Genomic DNA, 13,967 nt, shown 5'->3' on the forward strand with positions numbered 1-13,967 from the left:
GGAAGGGTCTGGGTCGCCCCGCACCACCAGGTCCACTCAGTCCGTCTCCTTGGCTATTTTAGCACAACCCTCTGGGCTTGGTGTGCGACTTTTCCCTGGAGACCTTCTGGCGAGAGACTGCGTGTGCATGCGTTATGCTGTCAGACCTACCTGAGGCCTGTCCCCTTGCTGCTGGAGGCCTGTCCATTTGCTGATGGAGGCCTGTCCCCTTGCTGCTGGAGGCCTGTCCATTTGCTGCTGGAGGCCTGTCCATTTGCTGCTGGAGGCCTGTCCCCTTGCTGCTGGAGGCCTGTCCCCTTGCTGCTGGAGGCCTGTCCATTTGCTGCTGGAGGCCTGTCCCCTTGCTGCTGGATGCCTGTCCATTTGCTGCTGGAGGCCTGTCCCCTTGCTGCTGGAGGCCTGTCCATTTGCTGCTGGAGGCCTGGCCCCTGGGCAGGCCATGAGCACTAGTTTATTGTTTAATGCAGACTGGGCTCAAAGACAAGTGTGAATCACTTAACAACTTTATGTTTCAGCTGAAATCTAATGTGGTGGTTTGAGTTTGACAAATATGCTCCCTGAGCCCTATTGATAATCCAAAAATATAGAAGGTTTTGAATATGGAATGTGTGCATATTAGAGCAGATAACATGTTACCATGTTCCAATTCAAGTATGAAGAACCTTTAAAAGTTAGATGTGCATCCAGGAAGTCCACAACGACACTGATTATACATCTTTATTTGGGTTTTGCTGGATAATATGACAGACAGTGCAGCAGTGCAATTAATAATAGGAGACCAGGTGAATTCCCCGACAGGGGCAGAAGAACCCTATGTCTGGACCTCCCTGTTACCCTCCCAGTATTTATGGGCATGCCCCTTGATGGGATGGACAATTGTTCTCTAGCTAGGTTGATGGTGCAGCCATCTCAGGTGTGCCCCAGGGATCCCACCCCTTCTTCTTCATGGACATGGGTTAAGCAACTGATCATGTGTCCATTCCATTCACTCTCAAACTGCAGTCGGCACAGGAGAAATCCGCCAATGATACCTGCTTGGCGGGTCACCAGAGCATGTCAGGTGTGGATGCAGCATGGCAGAAAGGGAGCACGGTTTTAAAGCTGCTTCAAGGTAATAATATGGATGCATGTATGTGTGCGCATGTGCGTGCGTGCGTGCGTGCGTGCGTGCGTGCATGCGTGTGTATGCATGTGTGTTTCTGTGCGAGAAGGTAATAAGGTGGTTCATGACACAGAAGTGCCTGGTCCACTCCAGACACCAGGAAGCATCAGACAAGGGTGATATAGTAAGGAAAACATTGGTCTCAGGTATTGGGAGGGTAGCTCAGGGGCAAGGTGCTTGCCTTGAAAGCAAGTGGACACGGAGCACCACAGGTCCGATCCCTGGGTCCGCGCTTAGAAACATCTGGGTATTAAGCGCATTATAAATAACCTACCATGTCATATCATATCAGTGACAGCCTGCGCTTGGATGATGCCCGACATAGACATGTTGTTTTTCTAACCCCATTGAGATAGAAAGGCCAGGTATTGTTAGATGTGGGTTGGGAGTGGCATGGCATAAACACGTTGGGTATTGTGGCACAAGGGCAGATAGTTAGGGAGAAACATGGAGTACAAATCCTGGATATGGGTGAATGGTGTGCTAGACCTTGAAAGAGGATTTATCGGTCTCAATGACCCAGGAGCACAAATATCAGTGCCGCTTGACAAAGACATGTTGTGGATGAGGTCTTTGATGAAACAGAAGGTCCAAGTATTTGTGTGCATGTGTCTGTGTGGTGGGGTGGGTCATGAGAGTCTTGGTGTAGGGATTTAGTTACACGTAAAAGGCAAGCATGAAGGCTCCATGCCATCGTGGGGCTTTGCTTCATGGCATAGACAGGCATAGCTAGGCAGTGGCCACTCAAACTGTATGGGAATGTTTGGTGTGTGAGGTTCTCTTTGACATGGAAACTGAGGGTGTGCCAGTATGCCAGTGAAAAAATAAGGGAGGGAATTTCAGGACCACTTTGACATGGAATAGCTGGTAATAGGAATGTCGAATGTCAGAAAGGATGATATGATTTCCATTTTGGCCAAAACGGAAATGTCTTATGGCTCGCTGAATAACATGTAATAAGACTGAGCGTGACTAGTAGGGCACCTCAGGAAGCAATTACTGCCAATGGCCAAGAGAAAGGGGGAATAAGAACTGGGACCTACTGACATCAGGACTAAACAACCATTTCATTTTATTTATACAGAGAAAAGTGGTATCCTGATAGGTCCTGGAAGGGACAGTAGTTTCCACTTTTTTATTTGGGCAGTAGACCAACATGTGTTTGCAGAGGGGTGTGGAAAGTAAAGGGGTTAATACAAAAAGACAGAGTATAATGCATTGTAAAATGGCTGCCAGATGTTTCCTCTTCACCCCCTATTCATAAGCAAAGAGCGCTCTGCAGGGTTTATAAAATGTACAATATCCGCGTTGCGTAGAGCACCTCATCATCTGTAATTTCTGTAAAATACTGACAGCACAGCCACTCCTCCAGTGCCCTGGCGACCTCTGTATTCAGCATTTGCTCAGCATACGCCAGTATCAGCAGGGCCCGCTTCACCTCTATCCAGTTCTGCAGCAACGCTGACCCGAGGGCCTGCCCCCGGAAGAGATCCCGACTCGGTCCCCACAGCAAGACTTGCAGGATGGTTTTGGCCTGGCATATGGACATTCTTCCCCTGGGATCTGCGTGGAGTAGTAAGGCGGCCAGCCGCTGAAGGCCCTGGGAGTAAGGAGACAGTGCGGATATTGCTGGAAGGTCTGCAGTGCTGTAGTCTACTCCCAGGAGACTGGAGGACTCCTGGAAGGGGTTTGCCTGGTGCAGAACCTCATAGATCAAGATGCCCATCTGGAATTCATCGACCTTCTTGTACTGTATGTTGGAAAGGAGCTCTGGTGCCAGCCGTGCCTGCTCAGGAGATGTGGTCTTAGAGGAAGGAAACGCTGATGCCATCCTGTGCTTGGCTTTGGAGAAGTTGCTGATAACAAGCCGGGGAAGGTGCAGCTTTATGGGAAAGTTGTGTGTGGCCTGTTGGCCTTCAACTATCAGTAGGTTCTCTGGGCGCAGGTCGCAGTGTGTGATGCCCAGCACCTTGAGGTGCTGCAGACCATTACAAAGCTGCAGAAGGAGGAGGCACGCAAGACGCTCGTAGTGACTGGGCTCTGACGTGTGAATGTCATGAAATTCCTTCAGATAATCGGCCAGGGTCTTGCAAGGGAGCTGAGTAGTCAGTGCTATTTGAGCGAGGCGGGAGGTCCTGTTACCAGATGCCCAGGAGATCCCTCTCTCAGATGGCAAGAACGGTTCCAGTGGAACATCTCCAGTGAAGCAATCGCCCAGTTCCTGGATGTTGAAATGAGGTGGGATCGTTCTCTGTAGGGCAAGTCCAACCGGATCCAAACGGGGGGCGTCTGACATGCCATTAATCTTGTGGACCTAAAAACAACACAATAGAGTCAGTCTCTTAGGGCTAGAGATGGTAGGCCAACTAAAACGTTAAGAGTGCAGTAAATGCAAAACGAACAAAATACAATGTTTAGATTATAAGACCATCTCTCCTAGGTGTTGGGAGAATCCTGTGAATGATGTGTGGTTTTGGTTGAGTGAGCGAGAGGGCTCTTTGACCTGCATAAATGAGTTAGCCTGTGGAGGCTACTTTGAGCAGCATGGTGAGATGGTGTTTCGGCTCGGTGTGTAATATTATCAATGCTTCATTCAAGAAAGTCAGCAAACAACTTCAACAGAATAATACATGCCATGTTAGATATAGCATCAAGTTAATTACAAAAAGCACAGAATGAAACCAAGAGGTATTCAGCCTTTTAAGCACTTTCCTTTTGGGAAACCGACACATGCTGGAAAGAGGGTGCATTTGAGAAAGACAAAGGGATGTGGGAGAAGAACAAGAGTAAGACCAGCACGATCCAGCCCATCAATATGAATAGTGAACACTGCAGGCCGATAGCCCACAACCACCGACCCAGTCACACGCACAACTGGCCCCCAAACTTTATCAGACACATCCAAGTCATCGTCCTTCCTCAACCCCGATTGCAGCGACAACGCCTCAATCCATATTTTAGCCGGTGGACTCAGTCCACACTTCCACAAACCCCAAAACTCACTTTTGACGACCATCCCACCCATGTGATCCTTAATCTCAGGCCTTACCTGGTGTACACAACCGGTCATGAAAATGCAGTAAGACCATCTCAGCGGTCATAGGAAGGTCACCGGTCAGTACCAAATCATTTGACCCTAACACATTGATCCGAGACTCTCTAAGCCTTTCACAGTCCCAAAGCATTTGCATCTCTTAAGAAAATCCTGACCATGAATTCTTGGCCGTGGAGTACACCAGGCGTAGAGAGCTGGCCAATGAAGGTTGCCTGTCTATCCATAGATATTAGCTGATCATGCTGATACAGAACGCTAATGACAACCTTCAGAGAGAATATGACCCCCTAGCATCAGCCAATGTCTAGAGTCCCTCAAATTGGTATCACTACATATTATCCCCACCAAAAATATCGCTGTATATATGCTCGTCTGGAACGGCCAGAGGCGATATTTTTTGGGGGGGATAATTTTTGCGGTTCTTGGGAGCAGGGGTTGCAGGGGTGTCCCCCTCTCCTTTGAAAATAATGTGGGGTGTGTGGGGGTGTTCCCCGCAGGTTCCATGCCTTAATATCGCCACAAAAATATGGTGATATTTTTGTATGGCGATATTTTTGTGGGGATATTAACACATAGAACCCTTAGAATGAGTGTTCGGTGGTAATCCTGAATGTTAGGGAACCCAAATCCCACATTCCCCACTTTCCTTCACATCATCCAATCTGGAAGTTGGAAACATTTTCCCTCTCCCCAATGAAAGTCTTTAACAAATGCTCCATCCAGTCCACACCCCTTTTCAGAAGAGATAAAGGAAAAACCTGTAGGCCATAAAGAATTTTGAGACAAGGCGCATTTTCAAAGTATTGATCTTGGCCACTGGGGTCAGGTTAATCCTTTCTCATCTCATATTGGCAATCTTAATATTGCACAGTACCATAATCAAAAAAACAGGCTTCAGCTTCCTCACATTTGCACCGGCTTTATCGCCAACTCTGTGAGGTCATCACCAGACCCCTTCAAAAGCCTGAGACTTCACCCGATTATGTGTACTATGGCCTGAAAAGCAGAGTACTTCTGGATGAACTCCAGTAGATAGATCCTTGCAACAACTGGGCTCTCCTCCAAAACAATTCTACTGCCTGCCGGAAGCAGCGCCTGAACGTCCTACCTAGCAATGCACAACCCCCTGATATCTGTCTCTTGCCTAATGGCCGCAGCCAATGGTTCCATAGCATGATTAAATACGGGAGGTGAAAGGTGACAGCCCTACCGAGTGACACTCTACAGAGAAAAACAGTCTGAAAGAACGCCACTTGTCAAGATCTAGCCTATAACGTCCAGAAGCATGTGTAAACCATTGCCCAACCGCACTTTTATCATTCAGTGGCAACCAATCACCAATTATAGTGTGAATGGGGCAAGTAGACCTCTGCTGACATAGAGACAGCCTCAGATAATCTTTTTCCTTGGTGTAACGATATACACGGATTTCACTGCGGTATTTTTCATCGCGTGTTTTTTCATCACCGTTTTTATTTCGAAAAAAACCTCGTTTTTTGGGGGGGTTAAAAAATTAAATATATGGTTGTGGGTGTAAGGCAATAAAAAAATAAAAAATAAAAAAAAAACGATGAGCTTTCAGAAAAAAAACAGCGATGAAAAAACCCGCAATGAAAAATATTGCGGCGAAATAACGTAGAACCGGTGTAACACAGCTTCTTTAATAGGCGTCTGTCCCCTTTTGAGGCAGGCCGATCTTCTCTTTGCTGGTGAGGCTGCAGTGGTTGTGCAGACGCAGCGGAGTCTGTGGGGGGAATTGGATGTGGATGAGAGTGTGAGACTCCGGCATGAACTGCTTCCATCAATAGAAACGTAAAGTTGCCATTGCATGCAATCTGGTGGCCATCCTGTAGTAAGTGCCGATAGATTTTCATTGAGTTTGATCTCCATTACAGGGCATTAAGTATATATTTAAGATGTCGGTGAGACCGACATATAAGAAACTCACGGCAAATGGAAACACATACGCAATTCAGTTTCGTGCTGAAAGGCACACCACAGTATTTGAATATTGAGAATGAAGCAACTACAGCAAAGGGAACGTAATCCTCCTTCGGTAGCTCTCCGATTGGCAAACTCAACTAATTATTGATGGCAATAAACCCTTTTCCAGCCAAATTGATACTTTATCTCTGAGTGTTGCAATCATCGGGCAGGATATGGAAAAATGGACAGAGAGAGTCACTGAGGTAGAATAACGCGTATCAACAGTGGAGGATTCCCTTTCTCATACTTCGCGAGATATTGCATCATTAAAAGGCAATTATGTTGAACTTCAATATAAAGGGACCGATTTGGAAGATTGCTCATGCCGCAATAACATATGCCTTTGGGCCTTTCGGAGGGCACAGAGAAAGAAGGCTTGGAAAAGTTCCTCGAGGAATTTGTCTCTTATCTGTCGGACACTGAGGAACTACGCGGCCTGGTGCTAGACAGAGTACACCTCATCCCATCGTGGCGGCCAATTCCTTTTGCCGCACTAAGACTTATTATCATGAGATGTGTTTGGTACCAAGGCAAGATATGGGTTCTGCCAGCTGCAAGAGGTCATGGTCACATTATATAGAAAGGGACTAGACTATCGTTCTATCCAGACTACAGTGTTGCACCACAGAAACAGAGACACAATGTTAATGGCGCGAAGAAGCTGTTATGGGATCGAAACCTGAAATACCCACTGTTGCCACCTGCTCATGTGAGAATTGTTGTTGTTTGAAAGTGGCACTTTTTCAATGATCATAATACAATTTATAAAGATACTCCTGAAATAACACCATACTTGTTTCTGGTGCAAAATATGAGCTACTTTGCGTAAAAACAAGCTCTGTTGGAAGAAGCGTACTGCGATTTTCTTTGGCATTTTGGGACTGTCTGTAATGTCCATTTCTCAAGTGTTTCCATAGTGTTAAAAGATAAGAGTTGCTTTTAATCTATTTGGTTCACTGGTGGTGAGAGAGAAGGTGATCTATATATTGCCCAGCGATGGCAATGTTCCTGGCCAAATTTGGGTAATATCCTGCAAAAGGTGTGGACCAGGCTTGGTATTCCTGCCAGTATAAGATATTAGACACTTTTTGGCTTCTCGCAAATATTTTTAGATACATTGATAAGAGACAAGATGCATGGCTCGACAATTGATCAAGAGATGCTTTTTGGGTGATACTAATGCCTCTCTAGCTTCCAAAAGACATGAAGGCCCCCCACTGAAAATAAACCCTAAATTGGGGGCCACGTCAGACACAACTTCACACACTTTGGGTATGATTATGTAAGAGAAATCATCTACTTTCTCCTAGTTGGCTCAGGCTCAATCTACTTTGAAGAAAATCTTCTACGCTGATAGGGTTTTACCCAGAGAATTTGCTTGGACCAGTCATGGAACAACTCACTTTCTTCCAATAGAAGGGTCTATTCTATAGAGGCGGTCCCTCCAGGTGGGGCACTTATTCAGAAAGACTTTCAATTCAGTTCCCTTCCCTGTTTTTTCCTATCAAAATGCACAATTGGGAAAAGATAACAAAAGATTCTTGTGTGAGACTTTCACCTCCATGTCCTTTCAACATACCTTTCCAAGAAGGATTCAGTTTTCTTGGTTAGGTCTGAGAATCATAACCTCAAGAAATCTTAACTCGCCCTCTCTTTCAGGCTTTATCAGCAGTCTGTGTATCATCTGGAAGAAGGGCAAAGTGTTAAACCGCGTTATCAATTTAAGATAACTCAGCAAAGTTTCGGTGTACCATCACTTCAGGATGGAGACCGTTTAGGTGCTCCAACTAGTTGATTGAATGGTCCAGTAGGACCTCAAAGTTGCATACCAGCCATTTTGAATCCATATCCGTTTTCTGCAGTTTCTCTGGGCCAGGAAATGCATCCAGTTCACTTGGCCTCGGTTTGGCCTCTCTTCGACTCCATGGTGTTTCACCAAGTTGTTGAAACCATTGGCAGAAACCCTTCCCAAGCAAGGGATCTGCCTATCAATCTACCTCAATGACATACCGATTACGACCCAATCCAGCAGTTTGGTGTTGACACATCTTTGGACGGCCCTAATCTACTTCGGGGGCTGGTGTTCATAGTAAATCAGGAAAAATCAGGTATGTTGTCATCCCAATGGATGCCGTTTCTAGGGTTCCATGGAATGCATCACTCCATGTACCTCAAGCAAAAATAAAAACCATCAAAAGAAAGTTATGCTTCGCCTTGAATCACCCTTTTCTCTCCATCCAGCATCTGACCGGGGTGACAAGTCTCCTTTTATGCTCTATTGAGGTCCTTATTCCAGGCCCTCTGTATTACAGTGGTCTTCAGAGACTGAAGATACAAAGCCTGTAACAGGCTAGAAACAACGTTGATCTGGTTTTCCTGAACTGTGAAGCAAAAGAGAAAATTTGCTGATGGCTAATCCAAATGGAGGCTTGGAACAGAAGTGCGATTTTTGGTTCTTCCCATGTTCTGCAATTAGAGTCAGATGCCAGCCTAGGTGGCTGGGCTGTCAGAGGTGGCAGGATCTTGACTGGAGAATCATGGTCTCCCAACGTAGTCGACTGTACGCACACCAATTGTTTAAAGATGTTAACTGACTCCTTTGCAATTAGATGATTTGCAAAAAACAGGGCCCACTGTTCTCTAATGATGTGTATGGACAACATGGAACTGGTTTGTTATATAAACAGGTTTGTAGGTTTACGTTCAAAATATTTGGATTATCTGTCTGGCAAGGACCTATTTGGAATATTGTACACCCACCGAATATCATGGTCCACACAGAGTTTCTGCCTGGCAGAGACAATTCTGTGGCGGATTGCTGCTCCAGGCACCTAAAAGATGACTGTGGCTGGCATCTGCTAAGGCCAGTCTATTAAGGTCTTCAACAGCTTCAGCGACCAATGGGGATGGATCTTTTTGCCTCTAAGCTGAACACCCAACAACCCTGTCTTCTCAGCTAGAGGCTGGAACACGACGCTTAAGCAACAGATGCTTGTTTCCAGGTCTGCGAGCAAGACTTGCTTTTCTCTTTCCCACCCTTTTCACTTATTAAAAGGGTTTTTATGCAGATGCAGGCACACCAACCGTCCATAGTCCTGATAAGGCCCCTTTGGCTTGCCCAATCACGGCATCTAATGGGTTTGGAATGGAGCACCATCTTTCCGCTACCTCTCCCCAAACTTCCCTGGCTACTCTCTGATACAGAACAGAGACCACAACCTGCAATCACAGAGCATTCCCCGAGATTAGTGGCTTGAACGTTTCAGGCTTTCCCTTGCAGTCCAGCGACTTTTGGAGATTGTTGAAGTTTTCCTGTAACTCCTGGGCTCCGGGTACTAGGAAACTGTATGGTGCTATCTGAAACTGTTGGATTTGCTGGTGTTTGCTAAGGAACTTGGATCCCAATATGGCCCCCTATGGTAAATTGGTAAACATTACTGGTGAAATTGCTCTCTCTAGTTCCTATTGTTCGGTCAATGTATACAGATCTGCTATTTCTGCTCAGCATTGGCAGAAAGTCTTACAATGGGACAACAGGTATTGGTGTGTAGGCTGTTGTGGGGTTGCAGTTTAGGTATCCACCCCAACCTAGGTATACAATTAGGTGGGATGTTAATCTGGTTATTTCTCTTTCCTGGGACTGACTGGACAACTCTGATCCCTTCTTAGAAGTGTTGTCTGCAAAATTGATGACATGTTGTGCCTTGTTGATTTTCAGAGAATTTCTGAGGCGAGGGCTTTGGACCTTAAAGGTTAATCTTTTTCCCTGGGAGCCATCTGTTTTTCCATTTTCCAGTGCACTAAGGTGGGCTCTAGGTTTATTGACTACCCTGCCTTTCTGGACTCTTCCAGATTAAAATAACTTCTGTAACTGTGACATCACTTCTGGCAGCCATCTTGTATCAGTGACATCACTTCGTGTGGCCATCTTGGATCGGTGACTTCACTTCAAGTGTCCATCTTTGATCGATGACATCTTTTCCTGGGCCATCACGAGTCGACCCACACTCCAGCCGAATGCCACAAGTCACTACTCTGGGAACATCAATTCAGAAGACATTGGGCCTCATTACACGGAAGGCGGTAAGGGTTAACGGTCACCGGTAATGGTACCGGTGACCGTTAACCCTTACCGCCTTACTACGAGGTCCCTTAGCGGGTTGGTACTTTAACGCCTGCTTTTAGCAGGCGTTAAAAACCAACCCGCTAATGGACCTTGGTGCTAATTACGGCACCGCAAATTTGTGGTACCGTAATTAGCACCTTCCCCATTCCCATTATGCCCTATGGGGCAAAAATGGGAATGGGGAAGGGCAATGGTGGAAGGGGGAATTACCGCCCCACCAACCTTGGAATAGGGCGGTAATTCCCCTTTCCACCAAGGCGGTGCCAGTATTTTACCGGCATGGGCCAAGGTGCTATTAGCACCTTGGTCCACCGCCTACCGTGTAATGGGGCCCATAGCCTCATCCCAGCAACACCAGGGACAAAATCAGAGATGGACTAGTCAATCTGGTGACAAGAGCATGTGTCATCACTTTTGAACTTGCTAGGGGTGTCCCAGTGAAGAATGGAACAGAGAATGGTGAAGACCAGCCGTTGACCAGCCTCTTGGCCTCTTTGCCTATGAGCCTTTGCTTTTGCCTTCCTCCCTGTTACACCTGTGAGTGCTCATAGTATGCTAATGACTGTGCTGTCTCTCCACACTGCAGTACTAATGCATTCACTCCTGCTGGTCCTGCTGCTCTTCCTACTCACCTCTCCCTATGCTTTCTACAATCATGCTACAACTTCCTCCTTTCCTATCATAAAACTCACATCTCAAAACTCCCACTACTCCATCTCTCTTGCACCTCCTACTTCCAACAAACAAAGCAGATGAGCTAACCATGCATCCCCTAACACGGTGTCTAGTCAAAGGATCGAATCTAAAGGGTCGACAGGTCAAAGGATCGACACCAAAGGGTCGACAGGTCAAAGGATCGAATTTTTTTTTTAAATTATTAATATTTTTTTAGGTTTCCGTTAAGGGGAAAAAAAGTGGTTTTTGGAAAAAAAAGGGGGTTTGGAGGGTTGGAGGGGGGATTCCCCCCCCCCAAAAAAAAAAGAAAATCTGTGAAAAAAACCAACAAATTCGATCCTTTGACCTGTCGACCCTTTGGTGTCGATCCTTTGACCTGTTCATCCTTTAGATTCGAACCTTTGACTGGCAACCCCCTAACACCTATCCTCCTCACCTCTCTTCCTCCCAGACTCAACTTCTCTACTCTTCCTTACAGCATCTAGTGAACATTGCATTCTGGAATGCTCAGCCTGTATGCAACAACACTTCCTCTACCACTGACTACTTTCATGCCAGCACTCCTCCCCTAGGCCTCCTTTCTATAACTGAAACCTGAATTTCTCCATCTGACACTGCCACCCTGGTAGCCCTACATGACTCTAAACTATCCGTCATTCACTCTCCTCATCTGACTGGCAGAGGTGGAGGTGTCGACACCAACTCTCTTCCCGCCTCAATGCCCCCCCATAAATCTCCAATGCCACGTCATGTCATACCTCTTTTGAATTCACCATCTCGACAATGTCTCTGCCTCACTCGGTTCACATCATCGCCATCTATCGCCCTTCTGGCTCCGCTGGAACATTTTTTGATGAACTTGGGCAACTCCTTGGTTCCCTTTCCACTAAAAAATCACCTCATGCTCTTAGGTGAGTTTAACATTCCCACTCCAACGGCTTCTCAGAAATCTCAACTTCAGTCTTTTCTTAGTGACCACTCTGCCCATAACCTGCCTACCCACACCGGTGATAACACTTGCACATCTCTACCTCTTTCTCAGCCACTAATACTACTGTCACACCATTCCTATATGGTCACTCCATGGTTTCCACCACCATCTCATTTCCACCCTCTCACCTCTCCTCGCCACTTGCCTCACCTATTACGAAAAGGAAATATAAACCTTCTGCCATGCCTCCATTTCTCTCTGACAGTGCTCACTCTCCTCCTTCACACCCAATGCCTCTTCCACCAACACTGCCTTCTTCAGCTTCCAATTACTACTATATGACTCATTCTTTTCTCACTTCCCACTGCTTACTTTAGCCCTAAGTCTCAGCATCCTCAGCCATGGGTCAACCCATGAATATGCTCTCTCCACACAGACATGCATTGGCTGCTGCACAAATGGAGGCATTCCAACTCTCAGGAGGACCTGAAACTCTATCTATCTGCCCTGAACTCTCTCAAGTCCTCTCTTGATAGAGCAAAAACAGATTTCTACTGCACCCTCATTGACTCTTATTCCAACCATCCTCGCCAGCTACAAGACACCCTAAACTCATTCCTTCTAATCCTAGGACTATCAACTCCATTCTCACAGATAATGAACGAGCTGAATACTTTGCTGCAAACATTTCCAAAATCAGAGACTCTCTCCTGACCTTCCTCACACTCCCTCCTCCTACATTCTATCCTCTGCTGACGATGCAAAACAGGGCCAGATTTAAGTTTCTTCTCCTGGTTCACCAATCTTCCCACGGAAAGGCACCACTGTATCTCTCCTCATCTATCCAACTCTACAAATCTTCTCGTAATCTCTGCTCTGCCTCCTTGACTACCCTTTGTGGCACCTTACCCCCTGTGCTTCCTTTTGAATCCACTCTTTCTCTCTTCTTGCTCCACTTGCATGGAATTCTCTTTCCCCCGACATCCGAGAAACAGTCCACACCAATTTGTTCAAAACCAAACTAAAAGCCTACCTGCTCGCCTCTGAGTTACCCTCTTAAACTACTTCTCATCTGCCTTCTAGTTAACAGTATTCCCTTGCCTCTACCCTGCCTTTGTCCCTCACTTTCTACTGCCACTACTCTTGCACTTCATCCATCATGGTCACATCCCTAACATAGCTGGCCAGACCACCTACCTGCACTAAAAAATGTCTAATATTGGTTGTCCTTAATCTATGTATTTCTACCGATGTCTTAACCCCGATGACTGTTCCACGTACTCCCCACACAATCTGGTCAGAATGTCCCTCAAACTCACCACATTGTGAGAAGCTCCCTGCATTTTCTTCAAATCTTTTTTTTTTAATCTATTGTACGTTCTTTTGTGATCAAAACAGAATTGTTCCTCTCTGTACAAAATAAATAAATTATGTGTGCTGCGCTATCTTAAATATTCTGAGGTAATGACAGCGCCCTTGCGATCTTCTTTTTCTCCACTTTTTGTTTCATTCAGGGAACCTCATAGCCCAGTGTTGCCCCTTAGTCTGGCTAGGTGGGTCAGGTGGGCCATGGCCCAGGGAGGGGTTGATCTTTCTTCCTCTGGGGCTTACTCTGCAATTGGTACCATGGTTTCTATAGCTTACAGACCAGGGGCAGATTTGGAGGATATTCTTAAAGCGGCTGTCTGGGCAAATGAGAATGTTTTCCACACTTTCTACTGCAAGAGAGTTGAACATGTTTCCTTGGTTGTGGTTTCTCAGATGTTAATTTGCATAACAGGAAGCCTCTGTGCCTTGCTATTAAATAGCCCTTTTGCTAGTTTACGACAAAAAGTCAAGCTTTAGTTAAGGGCACGTAGGCAAGTATGAGCCCGGGAGCAGGTTGTTTGTCTTTGGACACAAGGTACACCCTTCCTTTGATGCTTTCCTTTTTTGATATCTTTTGTAGCTCTGGGGTGCAGCAGTGGTCCAGCTTCCTTTTGCACTTCTTGATGTTGGTTCCGGTGGAAACACCTGGATTATCTGTATGGGC

The 13,967-nt window shown here is 46.2% G+C and overlaps 1 protein-coding gene across 3 annotated transcripts in view; it reads right to left on the reverse strand.

Moving 5' to 3' along the window:
* Positions 1-702: 702 nt before the first annotated feature.
* The window catches only part of PEAK3 (PEAK family member 3), a 67,147-nt gene continuing 53,882 nt past the window's right edge, over positions 703-13,967 (reverse strand). For all 3 annotated transcript variants that reach the window (XM_069649528.1, XM_069649529.1, XM_069649530.1), the window contains one exon: positions 703-3,476. In XM_069649528.1, the coding sequence (XP_069505629.1) occupies positions 2,448-3,476 (1,029 nt within the window). In that variant the 3' untranslated portion in view covers positions 703-2,447. The remainder of the gene's footprint in view (positions 3,477-13,967) is intronic.

Source organism: Ambystoma mexicanum, chromosome 1p, assembly GCF_040938575.1.
Source record: "Ambystoma mexicanum isolate Mex_15411 chromosome 1p, UKY_AmexF1_1, whole genome shotgun sequence".
In the NCBI taxonomy this organism is placed as follows: Eukaryota; Metazoa; Chordata; class Amphibia; order Caudata; family Ambystomatidae; genus Ambystoma; species Ambystoma mexicanum.